Here is a 22577-nt window from a genome sequence, read left to right on the forward strand (position 1 = left end):
CAAAGATTGGTTTTATACTCTAGCCAATATACTTCGTGGTTCGTACAATCTACAACTCACAATTTGCATTATACATGTGATCGAAGAGCACAAAGAGTATGTTGCTCGCAGGGTATAAAACGGAGTATGAATTTATTCGAACTAATTATAGGCGTCATGTAGGTTAATAACAATTTTTTAACAACTTATCTTCCTTGATTGAACTTATTTACTTGAATAAATGTATTTTTACATAAATTAGAAGAAAAAAAGAAGGCAGTTAGACTAATACAACGTGTATAATTGTTGAAAACTATGTAAGAGATCGATGTAACCTCTAGTTAAGCATAATTAAATTCATACTAAACATAAAAGAATTATCAAGAATATCCCAGTAAACATGGAGATTTGGCTTCCATTACTGCAACAATATGTCCATATTATTTTCTTATGGGGCTGCACAACATATCGGTAAAAACATTAGGGGAGTAACTGGCCAAGTTGTTAGACAAAAAAATAATGTGCAATATACACTGTTACCAAATTTCCTTCACTTTTACGTAAAGCGGCTCGGCGGATACATTCTTATTAGCAACTCCAAGAAATAGAAGAAGAATGTTCGTTGTTGTGCGATCCAAGATTTTTTTTATCCATTGTATATATATTCTTGTCTACACGCATCCTTCTTTTAATTAACACTTCTATAATAGGAATGACGGCCAAATTAATAGGAAGAATGACCTAGAAATAGGTAGAAAATATCCGATTTCATTGACATCTGTAATTTAGAAATATACTTGTATAATTTTATCACACGAGAATTTTTGAATGAATATTATTTTGAAATTGAATGACTTTACGTAGTGTGTATATAAAGGGAGTTATTATGACGTATATACAGTGAGTTGAAAATTGATTATAAAAGTATACAATCTAAATTTGAATGTGAAAGATTATCATTGACTGTTATTGAAAGTATGTACATTTGTTTTTGCTTACGAGTTTTCTCTTTAAGATTATTATTCAAATCAAATTAGCCTTTGTCAAGGCCAAATGTGGACTACATAATAAAAATTAAAATATACTCTGTATGGGTGAGTGCTCAGCCAATGTGATAGTTGTGTAGGTTGTTCACGAATCATGCACCCCCGTTGCCTGAATTTGATGCAATCACGGTTGACAATTCACATTTCTCACGCCCAATACACCTTTGATTTATTACTACTATACCAGTGTTACATACAAGCACTAAACGTATATAAAATATGTGATATGGTTAATTGGTTAGCTTAGCACATCATTCAATTATACTTTTTCTTTTATTACAATAGTGTTTTAAGTGTGTTATGTTCACCTTAAGACAATAGGTTTCAGGTCTAATTAGGGGTGATCAAGTCCAATCAGATAAACATAGTAAATTATGGCTAATATTATCGAATCAATAAGTTCACATCCATCTCTAGTTATACAAAACAAGTACTTCGACTTCGTGTTAGTTTACTACCTTGTTTTTTAATACATGTGTTGTATCACTTTATTTAATTGAGTGGTTTTTGGATAAATAGGTCATTTTTATATCTAGCACGTGACTTATAACAGTCAAGCTGCATTTAGACCTTGTTTCTGTTTAATTGACACAAACTCAATACATCACAATTTTTCTAAAGCTATTTTAGACATAACTCGTAAGAACACGTGTTTCTGACCGGCCTTGTCCATGACCAACTCTAATCTCTCTATAAATAGAGACTATAGAGTGAGAATTGTAATAATCACCAAGTTGAGTGGCAAATCAGAAAACCTTAGACTTCTATATAAAGTCCAACCCATTGCCACATCACTACCATCCAACTCACAACCAAAACACTTGTTCATTTCAGACTCAAACTCAAACTCGACAGAGCAGCAGAACAAAGCAACCCATCAAAACAACATGGCTATGGCATTTAAGATGGTAATACAATTTTCTTATCTTAATTATTTTGTTAATTCTAATTACATAATCTATTTTTACAAATTTTTAACATTAAATTGAATATGCTAAAATCATAATTAACAGGCGACAATGGGGATGAGAGTAACAGAGGAATGTAAGAACTCGTTTATGGAGATGAAGTGGAAGAAGGTGCATCGCTACATCGTATTCAAGATCGATGAAAAGTCCGGCGGTTTCACCGTCGATAAGGTCGGCGCCGCCGGTGAAGGCTACGATGACCTCGCCGCCTCTCTTCCCGACGACGATTGCCGTTACGCCGTCTTCGATTTTGATTTTGTCACCGTCGATAATTGCCGCAAGAGCAAGATCTTCTTCATCGCTTGGTATTTACGCCACTCCCTCTCTTTTCTTTTTCTTTTTTATTTCTTCTTATTTCTTAATTTAAAATCATAATTATAAATTTACTGATAAATTAATTCATTAATAAAAAGTCGTACATAAGTGTAGGGTAGCTGATGGGTCAAGTAGGATGGATTTTATGTGATTTGATTCAAGTGAATTCAAATAATCAAGAGGAAATAGTTTTGATTGTTTTATTATTTTGTATGCATTTATTTTGTTCATGAACAATTAGACATGTTGATTAAACAACTCTGACGGTGTACGTTTTATTTTAAAGAACGGTTTGATCAACATGTATCAATAACTCTATAAGCATATGCTTAGATGCTTTAAAGAATGACAAGAATGTGTGTTCATGAACCCGTGTTGAGATATAGTATAGATTCATTGATCATTGTTATTGTTGGGTTGAGGTTAAAAGAATATATTTTTAAAAATTGGAGTAATAAAAATAATTGATACAGATAAACTTATTCGATCATCATATTATTTTCAAACCAATATCAGTATAGATCAATTCTATTTAGTATTAAATAAAAATTATAATAAATTCATTACCGACAGTACCGAAAGTTAGCTCAAAAGCTTACACTATCGCGATCAAGCACTTTGTGAAAATTACATTGCACTTTTTACTTCCTCAAAATGATGTTTGTTTGTATACAAAATGACAACAATGGACCTAATATTGTAAATAATTACGATTTCAGGGCACCATCAGCATCAAGAATTAGGGCAAAAATGTTGTATGCAACATCAAAGGAAGGGATAAGGAGAGCATTAGATGGAATTCATTACGAAGTCCAAGCAACCGAGCCTAGTGAGATGGGGTTCGACATCATCAAGGATCGCGCTCATTAACTCTAATGTTAATCTTAAATTAACAGCCCCTCGAGAACAGATGTTCTAATTTATGTGTCTTTCATTTGATGACCTTAGATTTAGATCAAAGGTAGTATAATTAAATTGGAGGAGCTTTAATCAATGTGTTTGCTAAGCTAGTTTTTGTTGCTCCCCTCCTTTGATCTTTTCTTGTTGTCTCTCTTTTTTGTTTTTGGTGGTACTTGAAATCATGCTAATCTTGTTGTATCTTGTATGTTAATCTTCTAATTTGGTAAATTAAAATAATTGAGGTGGGCACTTGTACTAATTAATCAAGTAATAAAATAGTAGTTTTAGCCATCTTTATTTGTTGATGCACCACCCCACCTTGGATTTTATCCACCAAATTTGCTTTATTGTAACACAAATGATTCTTTTCTCTTTATAACTTTTTTATGATCAAAACGATAGTGATGTTTCACCCCAATTGGTAGAGCAACATCAAAATAAAATTAATTGATCAAAAGAGAAAACATGAAGCCGTATAAGAAATTTGACCTTATTCTACCCAAGTGGAGGCACACTTCATTCGATTATCACCCACCAAGTCTAAATGGATGAGGTAGGGTCATTATGTGTTATAATTGTAATTAAATGATAGGACCTATATAGATTATGATGAACCTGTGATATCAATTGTGCTATTAGTAGATTTAATGATGGTCTAATGCTAGTGTAAACCATAAAAATTCAAACCTGCAACATACAAATAAAGAGGTAGAAAAATATACGGGAACAATTATTCCATTGATATTTTGTGGATTACAACTCTCGTAGATGTCTTGATTCCTCTCTTTAAAGAGCTAGGGTTTTGATATTTGTTATAGTCAGGGCCTTGTTGGCTTTATCCCTACTATGTATCTACAATGTTTGGTAGTAGGGAGGAGATGGATTTCCCCATTTCGCCCCGGAAACGCTTTCATTACAACTTTAAGGCTAAGAGAAGAGAGAGAGATGACGAGGTTGATATATATGTATATTTATATCTAGCATAAAACTGACAATTTCTGTCGCAGTGGGAAATTGTCGAGGTTGTACGAATGGTGTTCTTCACCCCACAGATTTGGTCATCTGTAATGAACCTTCTATTTGGATGCACGTTGGTCCATTACCATATTTCAATGTTCCTTTGACGACACTTACCGAGACAGACTTGGAGAATGCACCCGGGGTTTAATTTGCAAGGTTATTAATATAAACTTCTAATTAAATCGCATATGCATCAAATAACATTAGCACGACGTGCATGCTAATACACTAGTAGTCGGCTAGCCTAATCTTATTGGGATAACTTCAACGTTTAATTAGCAATTGTGAATGGTTTAACCTAGCAAAAATCTCTATCCCTTTTAAGTTTCAATTGTTGAGTTGTCTTGCGCTCTAAGAGAATAATTTAAAATTTTGTACACTTCAATTCCTTATCTTCAAATACTGTTCTAGCAAGTATGATTTAGATTTTTTTTTTTTTTTTTTCTTTCCTCCTTAATTTCCCTTCTTATTGAATTTTATTTTGGCATCTTATTGAGTGTAGATATCTCATTGAGTATTAATTGTGTAGTATAGAAAAGTACGTATTGACTTTGTTTGTACAAAAATTATAAATCTAATTTAATTAGTTGAGCCATCAAATAACATATTCACCTAATTAATAATTCTTCAAACTTTAAGATGTGTTGCTTGCTGATAATATGATTCCTAGATTTTATTATTTTGGCAAAAGGCCATCAAAATGGCTAGCATATGTCTAGATCTGAAGACAGTGACACCAACAAAATAGTATTGATTAGCCTAATACGTTTGTCTAGTTAGAAAATGGGTAGCAATAATGGAGATTAGCCAATAATTATTAGACTACAATCAGTGATACAGAGTATTAATCAAGGGACCATGTGAACTTGATAAATAGCTAAATCCTCGCTCGGTTTTCGCATTTCTACAAGATAATTTCTAGCACTCTTTCCTAATTAATGAGCTAAAACTATTACGGAGTACTTCGTATTGTACTAGATTTGGTATAGAAAAAATTGGCTCTCATTCATTATTATGTTTAATTTCTTACCTATTTACTATATACGGAAAACATTAGTAAATATGACCTAAAAACTTAAAGTCACTACATTTTGGTGGTCTAATGACTAATACAAAGTAGTAGAAAGCTTTTATGAAGATTTCCAATAAATTAAGCTATGACCGATAAAATGGGTCCAAAGTGGCCTCATTCAAATTCTAAATAGTGATGTATCCGGCGAATATAGCTTAGCCACTTAAAATCATACATACTCATACCGATTAAATGTGACATATACGATTAGAGCTGTCAATTCGGATAAACTGGTCGGGTTTAGGTCAGATAAGAATGGGTCAGGTCAACTCGGGTCGGGTCATTTCAGATTAATTCCATAACCTATACGGGTCAGGTTTGGATTGGGTCATGCTTGAGTCGAGTCATACTTCTTATCGGGTTTGGGTCAGGTTTAGGTCGGGTTAATAACAGGTCAGTTTAATTCGGGTTTTTACGGGTTAAAACGATTTAGGGTAATTCTCTGGTTCGAGTCAGGTTCGATTCAAGTCAAAAATTTGCAGGTTAGAATCAGGTCAGGTCATTCTCGGGTTTGAGTCGAGTTCGGTTCAAGTCAATAATTTGCGGGTTATAATCAGATCGGGCCATTTTCAAGTCGGGTCATTCTCGGGTTCAAGTCGAGTTCGGTTCAAGTCAATAATTTACGGGTTATAATCAGGTTGGGTCATTTCCAAGTCGGGTTATGTTCAAGTCAATAATTTGCAGGCTACAATCAGGTCGGGTCATTTCTAAGTCAGGTCATATTCGGGTTCAACTAACCATAAATAGATAATTATCATTTTTATCAAGTTAATTATTTCCTTTGACTATAATATATATGGCAATATACTAGGCAACTATAGTTTATCATTTATGAAGATAATTATCTCCTTTGACCATACAACAAATATATACTATATTTAACTCTTATATTTGAGGATGATGCTGCTTTCTTTTACTAGCCTGGACCGACTTGGTCTCCCTAGACAAAATGCTTTGATCAACAATAATATGGTAGTCTAAATTGCATTTAAGGTGATTCGAAATCGAGTCAAGAACAATTTGGGTTGAATTAAGGTCAGGACAATAATAAGTCGTGTTGATTTTAGGTCGGGTTAGTAATAGATCGAGTTGAATTTTTGGGTCGAGTTAGTAATAGGTCTAGTAAAATTCGGGTCGAGTCAATAACAAATTGGGTTAAATTTGGGTCAGGTCAATAACAAGTCGGGTTGATTTCGGGTCAGGTTTGTAACATATTGGGTTAAATTCGGGTCGAGTTGAATTCGAATCAAGTTAGTAACAAGTCGGGTTAAATTCGGATTTTGACGGGTTAAAACAGGTTAGTCAATTTCGGTTCAAGTCGGGTTCGGTGCAAGTTAATTAAATTGGCCGTTGAAAACCGGTAAATTGGTGCAAGTTGTAAAACGGTAAATTGGTCGTTTAAAAGCAAATACAATGGTTCCACACACCCAACTGGACTCTCGGAGGATATTAGAGACCATAGTAAACATTTCGGCAATTTTTATTTCCGGGCGAAAAAAATTCAAAAAATTCCAAAATTGAAGGCTAATATCTACGTTTTTTAAGAAATTTTGGAGGTTTCGGGGACCGTTGTCGAAAAGTCTTGAAATTCTATGGAATACATCTCGGGGTCATATAATGTCGTTTAGAACCACATATATGACCATTATTTGTTGTCATAATGTTCGTGGTAGGCTTGAATTAATGAAATCGGTGCAAGTTGTAAACCGGTAAATTGGACGTTTAAAGGCAAATTGGATGGTTCCACCCACCTAATTGGACTACCGGAGGGTATTGGGGACCATGGTAAACATTTCGGCAATTTTTATTTTCGTGCAAAAAAAAAAATCAAAAAATTCCAAAATTGAAGACTAATATCCATGCTTTTTGAGAAATTTTGGAGGTTTCGGAGCCTAGTGTCGAAAAGTCTTAAAATTTTAGGGGATACATCTCGAGGTCATATAATGTTGTTTGGGACCATTTATGATCAATATTTGTTGTCATAAATGTTTGTGGTAGGCTTGAGTTAATGAAATCGGTGCAAGTTGTAAACCGGTAAATTGATCGTTTAAAGGCAAATTGTATGGTTCCACCCACCCAATGGAACTCCTGGACGGTATTAGGGACCATGGTAAACATTTCGAAAATATTTATTTTTTGGCGAAAAAAAGTAAAAAATTTCAAAATTGAAGGCTAATATCCACGCTTTTTGAGAAATTTTGGAGTATTCAAGGCCTGGTATCGAAAAGTTTTGAAATTTTATCCTTTTAGGGAATACATCTCGGGGTCATTTAATTCCATTTGGAACGATATATGATCATTATTTGTTGTCATAAATGTTCGTGGTAGGCTTGAGTTAATGAAATCAGTGCAAGCTATAAACCGGTAAACAAAGGCAAATTAGATGGTTCCACCCACCCAATTGGACTCCCGAAAGGTATTAGCTAGGGATCATGGTAAACATTTCGGCAATTATTATTTCCAGGCGGAAAAAAAATATAAAAATTCCAAAATTAAAGGCTAATATTCACGTTTTTTGAGAAATTTTGGTGGTTTTGGGGCCAGGTGTCGAAAAGGCTTGAGATTTTAGGAGATACATCTCGAGGTCATATAATGTCATTTGGAATCACATATATATGATCATTATATGTTGTTAAAAATGTTCGTGGTAGGCTTGAATTAATGAAATCGGTACAAGTTGTAAATCGGTAAATTGGTCGTCTAAAGACAAGTTGGATGGTTCCACCCACCTAATTGGACACCCAAAGGGTATTAGAGACCATGGTAAACATTTTGGCTTTTTTTATATCCGGGCAAAAAAGTAAAAAAATTCCAAAATTGAAGGCTAATTTCCACGCTTTTTGAGAAATTTTGGAGGTTTCGAGGCCCGGTGTCGAAAAGTATTGAAATTTTAAGGGATATATTTCGGGATTATATAATGTCGTTTAGAACCAAATATGATCATTATTTGTTGTTATTAAGTTTCGTGGTGGGCTTGAGCTAATGAAATCGGTGTAAGTTGTAAACTGGTAAATTGGTCGTTTAAAGGCAAATTGGATGGTTCAACCCATTCAATTGGACTCTTAAAGGGTATTAAGGATCATGGTAAACATTTTGGGAATTTTTATTTCCGTGGAAAAAAATGTCAAAAAATTCCAAAATTGAAGACTAATATCCACACTTTTTTAGAAATTTCGAAGGTATTGGGCCTAGTGTCGAAAAGAAATGAGATTTTAGGGGATACATCTCGGGGTCATATAATGGCGTTTGGAACCATAAATGATCATTATATATTGTCTTAAATGTTCGTGGTAGGCTTGAGTTAATGAAATCAATGCAAGTTGTAAACTGGTAAATTGGTAGTTTAAAGGCAAATTGGATGGTTCCACCCACCCAATTGGACTCTCGTAGGGTATTAGGGACCATGATAAACATTTCGACAATTTTTATTTCCTGGCGAAAAAAGTCAAAAAATTCCAAAGTTGAATGCTATCCACGTTTTTGAGAAAATTTTGGAGGTTTTGGGGCCTAGTGTCGAAAAGGATTGAGATTTTAGAAGATACATCTTGGGGTCCTATAATGCAGTTTAGAACCATATATGATCATTATATGTTGTCATAAATGTTCGTGGTAAGCTTGAATTAATGAAATCAGTGCAAGTTGTAAATCAGTAAATTGGTCGTTTAAAGGCAAATTGGTTATTCCAACCACCCAATTGGACTCCCGGAGGGTATTAGGGACCATAGTAAACATTTCGGAAATTTTTATATATGGGTGAAAAAAATTCAAAAAATTCCAAAATTGAAGGCTAATATCCACGCTTTTTGAGAAATTTTTAAGGTTTCGGGGCTGGTGTCGAAAAGAAATGAGATTTAAGGGGATACATCTCAGGGGCATATAATGTCGTTTGGAACCATATATGATCATTATATGTTATCATAAATGTTCGTAGTGGACTTGGGTTAATTTAATTAGTAAAAGTTGTAAACCGGTAAACTGACCATTTAAAGGCAAATAGGATGGTTTCACCCACCCAATTGGATTCCCGGAGGGTATTAGGGACCATGGTAAACATTTTGGCAATTTTTATTTTTGGGCGAAAAAATGTCAAAAAATTCCAAAATTGAAGGCTAATATACACGGTTTTCGAGTAATTTTGGAGGTTTCGGGGCCCGGTGTCGAAAAGCCTTTAGATTTTAGGGGATACATCTCGGGGTCATATAATGTCGTTTGGAACCATATACTACGTATTATCATTATAAGTTGTCATAAATGTTTGTGGTAGGCTTGAGTTAATGAAATTGGCGTAAGTTGTAAACTGGTAAATTAGTCGTTTAAAGGCAAATTGGATGGTTTCACCCACCCAATTGGACTCCCGGAGGGCATTAGAGACCATGGTAAACATTTCGGCAATTTTTATTTACGGGCGAAAAAAGCTAAAAAATTCAAAAATTGAAGACTATATCCACGCTTCTTGAGAATTTTTGGAGTCTTCGGGTCCCGGTGTCGAAAAGTCTTGAAATTCTAGGGAATACATCTCGGGGTCATATAATGTCGTTTGGAACCATGTATGATCATTATTTGTTGTCATAAATGTTCGTGGTAGGGTTGAATTAATCAAATCGGTGTAAGTTGTAAATCGGTAAATTGGTCGTTTAAAGGCAAATTGGATGGTTCCATCCACCCAATTGGACTCTCGGAGGGTATTTGGGACCATGGTAAACATTTTGGCAATTTTTATATCCGGACGAAAAAATGTCAAAAAATTCCAAAATTGAAGGCTAATATCCACGCTTTTTGAGAAATTTTTGAGGTTTCAAGCCCAGTGTCGAAAGTCTTGAAATTCTAGGAGATATATCTCAGGGTCATATAACGCCGTTGGGAATCATATATGATCATTATTTGTTGTTATAAATGTTCGTGGTAAGCTTGAGGATGATGCTCCTTTCTTTTGCTGTCCTGGACCGATTTAGTCTCTCTAGACAAAATGTTTTGATCAACAATAATAAGGTGGTCTAAATTGCATTTAAGGTAATTTGAAATCGGATCAGGAACAATTTGGGTTGAATTTAGGTCGGGTCAATAACAAGTCGTGTTGATTTCGAGTTGGGTTAGTAACAAATCGGGTTGAATTTTTGGGTCGGGTTAGTAATAGGTCTGGTAAAATTTGAGTCGGGTCAATAACAAGTCGGGTTGAATTTGGGTCAGGTCAATAACAAGTCGGGTTGATTTCGGGTCGGGTTTGTAACAGGTTGGGTTAAATTCGGGTCGGGTTAGGTACGGGTCGGGTTGAATTCAGGTCAGGTTAGTAACAAGTCGGGTTAAATTTGGGTTTTGACGGGTTAAAACGAGTTTGGGTCATTCGGTTCAAGTCGGGTTTGGTTCAGGTCAATAATTTACGGGTTACATTCGGGTCGGGTCATCTCCAGGTCAGTTCATGTTCGAGCTCGGGTCAATTCGGGTTTAGGGTTTGTTTTAGGTCGGGTCGGGTCGGGTTTGGGTCACCATTTTTTCGGGTTCAAATAGGTTGGTTAATAAGCGGGTTTGAGTCGGTATTTCGAATCGGATCAACTTTTGACAGCTCTATATAAGATACTTGACTCTCAATTAAGTCCAACCCAATATTGGACTACAAAGTCGGGTCGTAGCCATTAGCCCATTACCACCTTTGCAGGCCTTGTTGGCTTTTTTTTTTCCACCTTGATATCGACCCATAAAAGGTCTTGTTCAAAGAAAAGTTAATATTACCCAAAAAAAACTAAGATTAAATTTCGTCTACCCCTCATGTCTCTCTATTCTCTTTGCCCTCGGAAATTTACTTGTAACTTGTAAGTTGTAACATACAAGTAGATAGGTGCAGCACAATAGAATCTTCTGATATGGGAAGCATCGAATGACAAGATATATCGCTTCCGCATCCTCAATCAAAAGTGGGTACTTGAATTTGTATCCATTGAAATTGGGTTCCCTATTTCCACCCTTTTCCTTTTCTTACTCTCAGTCTTCAATCACTCTTCCTCGTTCTTCATTGTAAGTTCTTCTTTTACTTTCTTTTTTCTTTGTTCACTGCACAGTGTTGACCCCACTTCACTTAACTATTTAACTACTGATTACTGTTTTGACTTTTTTTTTTGTTTTAGTTCGATTGTGTTCCTTGATATGAATATTATCTGTGCTTTGCTAACTGTTTTGACAATCAAAGGGTCCAACTTTCTGATTTTGATTAATTTGTATTGGATTATATATGCCCATAAATTCTGCATCTTTTAATTCTTGTGTTGGTTAATTTGCATAATTGTTTTATTTTTCTTAGCAATTCTTTCAATTGATTTTGAATGATAAGAATGAGTGGATGTTTCTGATTAACAAGGTGATCTTGGGTGGAAACGTCAGATTATTTCCAACTGAAAATTGGAATTGACACTGGGTGATTACACATTAAATATTAGCATAACTGGTCTGTTTAGCTTGATTGGTTCGACTCAGAGTTTGTTTTGGGTTTGTTCAAAGGTTGAGAACATAGTAGGCATTGATACACCCAGTTAGGGTATAAGAGGGTTAGTTTTAATTGGTCTGTTTTGCTTGATAACATTGACCCAAGTTTGTCTTAATCAGTTTTTTCAATGGATAAGTACTTTCTGTCATATTGTTAGGATTTTCCCGGACTAAAGTTATACTAGTAAATTAAAAAGTGTGCAAAATAAATTGTAGCAATGAAGATTATCTTACTGGGAGTTTCCCTCGCCAAGATTGCTTTAGTATAGAAGTATCTAATTTGGGTAGAAAGAACAAGACGATTAGAGGATACCGGGGTAACAAGCAAACAGCCCTTGGTAGTTGGTATTCAGCCTCATTCATGGTGTAGATAAAGGCCTGGACTGATGTGGTTGATTGTTTTCTTGTACAAGATGTGAACTTTGTAAAGATACCCTCCCTCATTCGTGCATTTTTGACATTTTGTACCTTCAAATTTACAGTATTTGAAAAACGTTTAAGGTGCATTTTGTTGCCTATCTTATGGTTTTATCGTTTATAATCAATTGTAGCAAAAAGTTGTCAATCGTCTCAGCAATGGATGTTTCTGGAGCTGAACCTTCAAAGGAGTTGCCATTGGGCTTGGACTCAACCATGGTTGAAGAATATGATTCTCTGTCGAAATTGCTTTTACAATTTACTAGCATTCCTAGCATTAACAAAGCCTGGGTGTTCAAATCAAATACAGGTACAAGCAACTTCAATTTTCATTATTTGGTCTTGACAGGACAATGGCTGATTTATTAATCGTTTCAGAACATACTAATATCTGTAGTAAAGTTGTCCTTTGATCCCATAAACTTGTGCAGGCAAGGATTCCAAAGCAATGTTTTCTATTAACCAGTCAAATCTATTGGCAAATAAGTCGAGAAAGTCTTTGATATCTGCTTATATAAGAAAGGATGGAAACAAGCCCATCAATTTCGAATGGTCCCCCTTCCCCTTGGAGCTGTCAGGGGTATCATTAATGGTGCCTTCACCATCGGGTTCAAAGCTTCTTATGGTTCGAAACCCTGAGAATGATTCTCCCACCAAATTTGAAATATGGGGCCCTTCAGCCTTGGAGAAGGAGTTTCATATCCCCCAATCTACTCATGGTTCAGTCTACTCTGATGGATGGTAATGGTTGATCCTCACATTTTTACCTCTAAGTTCATTTCACATAGATTATGGCATTTACTACATTTTCGGTCTTGATATATATTTTTCCTATTACTTTTAGCTTTTATTTTCTCGTAATTTTCCTGATGCTGAAGCAGTAATCCTTTTTTTTTTTCTCCCTATTGTTTCTGTCTACCAGGTTTGAACGTGTTTCCTGGAATTCTGATGAAACACTTATTGCATATGTTGCTGAAGAGCCTTCCCCTCCTAAACCAATCTTCAATACATATGGTTACAATAGTGAAAGTTCCAATGATAAGGATTGTAACAGCTGGAAAGCCCTCGGGGATTGGGAAGAGGGATGGGGGGAAACGTATGCGAATAAAAGGAGGCCTACACTCTTTGTCATCAATGTTGACAGGTTCTGCATCACCTTCTGAGTTAGATGAGGGAAAAATGTGTGCATTCTTTATCATAATGTGGTTTATCTAAAATGTTGGTTATTTATAATGTTATGCAGCGGTGAGGTACGTGCCGTTGAAGGGATTAAAAATTCATTGAGCGTTGGTCAAGCTGTATGGGCTCCATCATCAAAAGTCTCACAACAAATATTGATCTTTGTTGGGTGGTCATCAGATTCAAGAAAACTTGGCATGAAGTACTGCTATAATAGGCCATGTGCTATGTATGCTGCCTGCAGTCCATTCAATGAGTTAGCAGGTGATGATGCTGATCATAGGTGAGTTGCCTTCTATCTATCTGTTCAGTAATCTGCCCCCTATTTTTTACACCTGACTTCCTTTCTTAATCATTACATAAGTTGAGCTGGTACATGTATCTGCACTTGATTTGACGTAGTTTGTTCATGTATCACAGATGCAACAAAGACTCGGGGGTGGTGATATTGACTCAGGGAATTAATAGTGCATTCTCCCCTATGTTCAGGTATGATTTGTGTATCAACTATCAAGCATTCAAGCGTTCAATGGAATGCTTTGTGTGAGAAAATTCAAGAATTTAATGAGCTAGACTTTGACATATGCAGTTGTTAGAATGCTTTATCAACTCTTGATTGTATCTCTTTTTATAATCAAAATGTGATTTCTGTGAAAATATGTATATGAAATTGTATACACATTTTCAGTTTGCTCTCTGGTTTTTGTTAATTATAAGCGTTAGGGCAAGGGTGGTTTTGATTTGAATGTCAAGCTAGCCTCTTGCAGAACCAAAAATTTACTGACTACCTATAATCTTGAGATTTATGTGATTTATTTTTTTTCCCTTATCTTTTCAGTCCTGATGGCAAATTCCTTATCTTCTTGTCTGCCGAAGCTTCTATTGACTCAGGAGCACATTTAGCTACAAATTCACTACATCGTATAGATTGGCCCACCGATGGAAATCTAAATTTATCCTCCAAAATTGTTGATGTGGTGAGGTGTACTATTTTGCAATGTTAAATTTTTTATGGGAAAAAAATAACAAGAAAGGTCCCAACTATTAGCATTCTTCTTTAAAAGGGTCAAACTATTGATTAATCCACAACAGTCCTAACTATCAGGGGTTCTTCCAAAAATGGTCCTTGACCTGTTATGACTGGGTAACCGGTAAATATTGCCACGTGTTGCAATCATTCATTTTTAAAAAATCTAATTAATTAACCCCTTCTTTCTCCACCTAGCCCACGCCATCTCCAACCACTAGACACCGCCCATCAGCCCATCCAACTAGACCCAAGCCCACCTGTCTCCTGCTCACCACTTCCCACAATATCGCCCACCTATCCTTGCTCACCACCACCCACGTTCCTACACAGTTCAACTTGAGAGGAAGAGATCGCAAAAGTAGAAAGGTGGCTAGTGTATAGGATGATCTATGATGGTGGCTGGGTTTAGGAAGTGAGGTTGCTTTTAGAGTATGGCTTGGGTTCTAGTGGGAGAGGAGTGAAGTTGCAGCAACAGGTGGTTACGGGTCCATCCGTTCGTGTGCGGTTGTCGGTGCAGAGATTGATGGCTTGGTGGCCGTGTAACGGGTCAAGTAGGTAGAATGGGGGGAGAACATTTTAAATAATAATAATAATAATACATTAAAACAGTAGCCAATTGATTCGTGACATGTGGTGTCAATAACCTGCTTAATCGGTCATAAACAGGTCAAGGACCGTTTTGGAAGGAGCACCCCATAGTTGGGATTGTCATGAGTCAATCAATAGTTTGACCCTTTTAAAGAAGAATGCTAATAGCTGGGACCTTTCCTATTAATTTTTCCTTTTTTATGAGATGGTCTTTCATATAAATTTATTCTTAGAATTGTTTCATATGAACCGCTTTCCATTTTCTCTTTTGTGTTTTTTCCAAGTGTTGTGAAAGAATCTCAGGGTGAGTGTCATGGTATTAATTACTTTCCATTAGAGCATAAAAAATATTATGGGACTCGTCCATTTTCTTGGAAAAAGTTGTGTTTTTAGTTAAAAATGAAGTGTCCAAGTGTCGGTGTCGGTGTCCGACACGTGTCGTGTCGACACGGACACGTGAGGTAAATGAAAGAGTCCGAGTAACATAGAAGACCGCAATGTATATATGATAACGTCATCTATTTACAACTGAAGGGTATACAAAGTCAACAAATTACAGTATATAATTGATTTTTTAAAATTAGAAAAGGTAATGGTGTGCATTGAAATTTTAACTTCCTTCTAGTCTCTTACCATCCTTATTTTTGCTATCTTGCGTGTGAGGTGTAATATATGCAATGTATGCTAAGTACTTTGTATACTTATTTATTTAAGTTGATTTATTACATGTCAAATACTTGTATCTGATCATTAACACTGATATGCATATAGACCTTAATGCCTCAATTTTTATAAACTGTAGAGAATTTTTTTTAAAACATATTTTAGAGCTTTACTATTAGAAAAATTATAATTTGAATTTCAAATTTTAGTAATGATTTTTTTTTTTTTTTAATCATCCTCCATTCTTCCAAGTCTCAACTTCCGAAATACAAATTATTAGGCTATGCCATCCCTGTGAGATTTTTGTTGCCACCGTGAGATAATGTTCCGTACGTTGCGGATACTTTGACATCTAAATAATATTTCATTTTATTATGAATAATAGTAAGCAATTAACCAAAGTCAACATTATTATTGTAAAGTAATAAATACCAATATAATAGTATATATAAACAACCCAGTGCACCAACAACATAATGGTATAGTTAGTAATGAATGGTGTGGGTATAAATGATAACCCAATGAAGGGTTCATGACTCTTTAATAGGAACGTGGGGTGCTAAGTTGATAATTAGAACCAATGAACCATCTCCTTGAACTCTTTATTACCATTGCAACATAAGTTCGAAATAACCACATAATTGAACCAAACTCATTCTCGGGACTTTATAGACTCGTTATTTGTCATGTTATGGTTCAAAACAACTTATATGATCTCGGGGGACACTCCACATGTTCAATTCAATTTTGGGAAAATTTCCCGAAATTGGTCTTAAAGCGTGGATTATAGCCTTCCGATTTGGGCGATTGTTTACTTTTTTTGGCCCGGAAAGGAAATCGGTCAGGGTGCTATCCATGGATCCCACAACACTCTGAGAAGTCATTTGGGTGGTTAGAATCATTCATTTTGCTTTTTAATTGTCAATTTAGCTGTTTACATAAACGCCTCTCTTCATTAACCCAAGACCACCACGGCTTTTATGGGACCAACTATTGGTTGTATATGGTTCCAATTTTCCATGAACCCAAGATGCATCTTCTACTATCTCTTGAGTTTTCGACACTAGGTCCCAAAAGCTCCTGAATTAAATGGTCAGATTTCGTGTGTCTTCAAATTTGGCCTCTAGAGAACATTTTATTTACCTTCCAAGATTATGTTTCGAGATGCTTCCTTGGTTCCCAACGAGCCCCAAGAGGCCTACTTGGTTCTCAGAACCATCTCATATATGCCTTAAGCCACCTTTTGTTATCATTTCTTAAGATGCTTTGTCTTACCTAGACCTTGTTACCTTTCTTAGGGGGGGTATAGAACTATAGAGGTCCTTCAATTTCACATGAACCAAGAAACTTAATATAGTTTAAGACCGAATCACATGTATTAAAATTATCGAAGTCATGGTGACCAAATTAAATGGATTAGTCAATATATCCCAAATCTTAGATTATTCTACTACGAATATAACTAAATGTTGTTTATTCTACTAGGAATATCCCTTTTTTAAACCACCATAATAAAACTAATTAAGAAACAAATACATTTTAATAAACAAAACTTCTAGAATGTAATTGATTCGGGACAACATTAATAAAGTATCAGTCGTAGTGTGTGAATAGTCAACAAATAAGTAAAACTTGTAAAATCTATGCTTCAAAATCCTACGTATGATTAATTTATCGTGCAACAAAAGCAATGTATGTAAATGCTTCATATAATAATAATAATTTTGAAACTTAAGAAATAAATAATGGTTATTTCAGGAAAAAATTCATTCAATTAATTTACAGTAAAAATCTTGAAATCACAGTCTACTAGCCCACTATTAGGATTAAGTTATTAGCCAGGTCCAATTATATGTACATGGTACCATACTATCATAGGGTATACAACCATATACTTCGTACTTATATGGTAGATTGGTAGTGTTAGTTACAATGGCATGTTATGGACAGCTGATATAATTTTCCATTAGAGCATAAAAATATCATATACAATTCTAAAACCACATTGTATTTATGATATTCATCTATTTACAATGGAATGGTATATAAAGTCAACAAATTGCAATATAAAATTGCTTTCAAAATTAGAAAAGAAATCGGTGAGCTTTGTTCCTCTTATCTGAGTGTGTTTTCGTGCTTCTTCTCACAATGTAGGTTCCTGTTGTGATGTGTCCTGGGGATGGTTGCTTCCCTGGGCTATATTGCTCCAGCTTCCTGACGAACCCATGGCTCTCTGATGGGCGTACTGTCATTTTATCTTCCATATGGGGAAGTACCCAAGTTATACTTTCCGTGGATATACTGAGGTAGCAAAAGGTTTCATGTGTCAAGTCTCACTGCTAATTCTTTTCTACTGATTGATTACCTCATATATAACTTTCATTTTACAGTGGTAATGTATTGCGCTTAACACCCCATGATTCTACATCTTCATGGAATCTTCTCTCCCTTGAAGAAGATAATATCATTGCTAGTATGTCCATTACTCTTTCTTCATCTTTTTTTTCGTTGTGTGAATGCACTTTTTTTCCTCAGTTCTTAGCTTTGAGAGTAATTTCAGTTTGTAGCAGCCCAGTAGAGGTTCCAGAAATCAAATATGGTTCGCTTCTTAAAGAATCTTCAACAAGTGCTTCATGGAGTTGGCAAGATGTATCTGGCCTTGCTTTCAGATGCTCTAAGGAGGTTCACTGTTTATTTTGATGCATTCATTTCTGCACTTGCATGACTAGGAAGTGTGTACAGCACTATTAATGAGTAATTAATTGTGATTGCAGGTCGAATCCTTGTTGTCTTCCCTTCAGTTCAGCATTATGAAGGTTCCTGTGAGGGACGGATCAGGGAACTCTTCCGAAGGTAGCTTTTGAATGTCTTGTTAAAATGAAAACATGCCCTTGCTTCTTGAATATGTAGCTTCAAAATTCAAGTACAGACCTCCTTTTATCTTTAGCCGAAATAACCTCCCCCCCCCCAAAGTTTTAAAAAATTACACGAGCTATCAAATACCTTATGAAATGACTAATTAAAGCTGAAGCTGCATAGTAGTGCTTAGCTGTTAAGTTTGCTCTGTTCCTTATGAGAGACTTTGTTGCTAACTTTTTATTGATTAAATGTTAATTGTACTTATTCTCCAAATTTTTTGGACTCATTTATTCAGTAGTCAATTTTCCTTTGTTGTTTGACCAAGCTACTACTCTCAAACATCCCAATCAGAAACCTGCGAGGTTTATGGTGCTTATCATTAAACTTGATAGTTGATAATCTAGTGGTTATTCCTTGATACTATGATAGAACTATAGGAGTGATTTGTTTAGGATGAAATTTCAGTTTTTGATCAAATTAAACTTAGGAAGTGCCAAGTTCTGTAGTTGCCCCTAGTTCGCTTATTAAAGTGAAGCAGACAAGTAAAGTGATACTGCTATGCTTTGTTGGGATTGTAACTCATCTTTTGCTTAGTTTTTTTCTCGTTTTGTGCTTTTTTTTTTTAACATTTTGATTTGGTCATGGCTCTTGTTATTTATCCCAATAATTTAAATGCTGGTTCTGTTTTTTCAGGTGCTTCCAAACCTATTGAAGCCATATTTGTGTCTGCCAAAAGAGAGAAAAGTGACTCCTGTAACCCATTGATTGTAGTTCTTCATGGGGGGCCACACACTGTCTCAACAACGGGCTTCTCTAAGTCATTGGCATTCCTCTCTTCAATTGGTTATAACTTACTAATTGTTAATTATAGGTAAGGCATGAGTACAATCATCTAAGTATTTATAAAATTGAGCTACAGCAGTTACCATAAGATATTTTATGCAATAGATGATAGTGCGACGCTATCATCGAGTTTTGTGGTAGAGGTAAAAAGTTATAGAATGCTCATCTTGGCTTTGTATGAGAAACCTGAATACCAAATAATATGAGCTGGGAAAGTAGTGTTTGTATTGCAATACATCACTACTGCACTTTGATAAACTCTAGGTAGACATTAGATTTTGCAAAATTTTAATTTATACTTATTAAGTAGTTCCAGGGATATTTGTTTTTATACTTTCTTGGTGTTGTATAACAGAGGCTCGTTAGGGTTTGGAGAAGAAGCGCTACAGTCTCTTCCCGGGAAAATAGGATTTCAGGTGCTGGCAACTGTCCAGTTTATGTTTATCATATTTGAGTTTGGCCTACTGTATTGTGTTTGGCCTTATTATTCCGTATTTGATGCAGGATGTTGGTGATGTGCTCACAGCAATAGACTACGCTATTGATTTAAAATTAGTGGACCCCTCTAAAATCACTGTTCTGGGTGGTTCTCATGGTGGCTTTCTGACCACCCATCTCATTGGACAGGTGTTGCCCCCCCCCCCCCCTTCCCCTCTATTTCCCTTCTTTCCAAGGCTTAATATTCCCAACAATAATCTCGAACCCATTTATACTTATATATATATTTTTTTTGAAGAGCCTCTCTTTTTGCAAGGGCTAAGCTTAAGAACCCACTTCTTAATTCTCATGACCTGTGTAGGCAGGATGTTCTGAGAGGCACTGGGATGATGCCCTGATTTGTTTCTCTATGAAATTTATAGGCATTTGAATTTTTTGTCCCCTGGCTTTCCTTGTGACTGAAATACAGATTTGTGACATTGTGCTGCCTTGTGTGTGGTGTTTACTTGTTGCAGGCTCCTGAAAAGTTTGCTGCTGCAGCAGCCAGGAATCCTGTATGTAACCTCGTTTCGATGGTCAGTACTAGTGATATCCCCGACTGGTGTTTTGTGGAGTCATTTGGGAAAGAGGGAATAGCGCACTTTACTAGTGCACCCTCAAAGGAACATTTAAGTGTCCTTTATGACAAGTCTCCCATTGCGCATGTCAACAAGGTAAATGATCTTCAAAAAAGCATTGCTAACATGGTGACTGAAATTTTGAAAAATGACAATCCACAAGTCCTTTCATCAAGTGCCTTGCATGTACTATGTATGATATATCAATTACATTTCAATGGTATAATGATCAATCTGTAGCTTTGGGAGTAAACATTGCAAATTACTCCCTATGAATAACTGCTTTTACATATCAATTCTGTACATTTTTGCCCCTCATAAGAAAAAAATCTGAATTGATGTCTATACGAACTATCTTGCAGGTCAAAACGCCCATTATATTCCTTATAGGTGCTAAGGACCTCCGAGTTCCATCCAGCAATGGATTAGAGGTAACATGCTTTGTTCATTGCCTTAATTGTTCTTTAGCACCTATTTTTATGCAATTATTCGTATGAGCTGTGGCTATGTTAGAATCAGAATTCTCATGGTTGTACTATGGGTGTTTATTGAAGGAATTGTTTGTCAATATGATCAAACATCAGTTGCAACATAACTTGGCAATAACTTTTGGCATAAGATTAGTCCAAGCAGAGAATCTGCTCCTGTAATTGTACAAACTTCTGAGTTCCGGCAATCTGCTCCAAGCTATATTTTTAAGACATTTAAACTGTGCTTGATTTGTTTTCTGTTTTTGCTCTGGGATGCTCTTCAATCATGCCCTCGCTCAATTCTAATGTTAAAACATTAAAAGAATGACATGTTGCTTTTTGTACAAGTACAGTATGCACAGGCATTGAAGGAAAGAGGAGTTGAAGTCAAGATAATTGTGTTTCCGGAAGATATTCACGCAATTGACAAGTAAGCAACCTGTCATATATCTTGTATACAAAGGGTGTAAATTAATAAATGTCTTCCCTAATCACATGTAAGTCCACCCTTTGTGCAGTACTTCGTATGTGATTTGGGATGACAAAATAGGGGTGACATTTATGAAATGTTGGGTGACTGTCTGACTGAGCCCGAAACAAGTTTGTGTTAAGTTTATGAACTTCTAAAGGTGCATGCTTTTTGTCAATAGTAACTCCTGACCCTCCTTGTCTTCATTGCAGACCGCAATCCGACTTTGAAAGCTTCCTAAATATTGGAGTTTGGTTCAAGAAATACTGTAAATAGACAGGAACTGATAGGCTCCCGGCACGCATGGAGGGAAATTGAATCGATTGCTTGAAGAAACTGAAAGAGCTTTGCCCTCCTATCATTTATTTCGTGTAACATTCATTCTTGAGAAGCTGATAAAGCTCTTAATAAGCATTTACACTTACGTCTGTGCTATATAGTTCCGGGCAATAGTGTGCTATTATCAGTACAACACTGCAGGTCCAGCAATGGCGTTCAGAAAAAGTCGTTTTCAAGCATCTGAACTGAATTAGATTATGGAAATGCCAAATTAAACTGTAATTAAAGTTATAGAGTGATTAGTTATCTTTATCAAGACATTAGTTAAATTAACGGCTAAATGCGCGCACTCTGACAACAAACTAGGGGATTAATTAGCAAAGAACCCTACTACCTATGTCTTTTATGGTATCGCCCATATTTGCACAATTGCACATGAACATGCCCACGTTACTGCAATAAACTAACGGCTACTTTGACATATTTTCATTGACTAATAGAAAGCCAATTAAGCCCTTAGATTGTATTTTCTACTTTCAGATGTAACCTTAAATGAAATGAAACGTTCATGTTGACTTATTAGGGATCGTAGTACATTACACCCTGTATAGATGTATAAGATAAATATTGTAATAAGTGTAAAAACACTTTATGCAACTATGCTTATGTTTGCTTTTCCTCTTTTGATTCCAAATTAAGTATTACTCCGTATTAATTTATTATTATCTTATTTAAAGCTTTTTTTTAAAATAAGTGTAGTATGTAACAAAATAAATTTATGTCTCACAAATAATACTCATTTATTACAATTAACGTGATATATTTTAAATCAATTTTATCAACAAGGTGTACAATAATTTGATAACCATGGAGGGCAATGCCATTGAATTATTAGGTTATATAATCGAATAATTAGTTGATATAGACTTAAATGTGTTAAAATCATTGAAA

General features: G+C 35.5%; 2 protein-coding genes across 2 annotated transcripts; both read left to right on the forward strand.

The window, feature by feature from the left end:
• Positions 1–1789: 1789 nt before the first annotated feature.
• Positions 1790–3499, forward strand: LOC145560412 (actin-depolymerizing factor 5-like). The gene is made up of 3 exons (XM_081621663.1): positions 1790–1933; positions 2039–2298; positions 3028–3499. Exons 1-3 carry the CDS (start codon positions 1913–1915, stop codon positions 3176–3178), a joined length of 432 nt encoding a protein of 143 aa, XP_081477789.1. The 5' UTR covers positions 1790–1912; the 3' UTR covers positions 3179–3499.
• A 7665-nt stretch (positions 3500–11164) lies between these two features.
• On the forward strand, positions 11165–22320 carry LOC145560413 (acylamino-acid-releasing enzyme-like). Its single transcript, XM_081621664.1, has 18 exons — positions 11165–11309; positions 12326–12501; positions 12623–12932; positions 13114–13335; positions 13435–13653; positions 13791–13859; positions 14209–14347; positions 17806–17957; positions 18042–18124; positions 18212–18333; positions 18426–18504; positions 19204–19381; positions 19709–19769; positions 19858–19980; positions 20307–20504; positions 20771–20839; positions 21232–21308; positions 21560–22320. The coding sequence occupies exons 1-18, from the start codon at positions 11173–11175 to the stop codon at positions 21621–21623; spliced, it is 2478 nt and encodes an 825-aa protein (XP_081477790.1). The 5' UTR covers positions 11165–11172; the 3' UTR covers positions 21624–22320.
• Positions 22321–22577: the final 257 nt, after the last annotated feature.

This window comes from Chenopodium album, chromosome 9 (genome assembly GCF_948465745.1).
Source record: "Chenopodium album chromosome 9, dcCheAlbu1.1, whole genome shotgun sequence".
Classification (NCBI taxonomy): Eukaryota; Viridiplantae; Streptophyta; class Magnoliopsida; order Caryophyllales; family Amaranthaceae; genus Chenopodium; species Chenopodium album.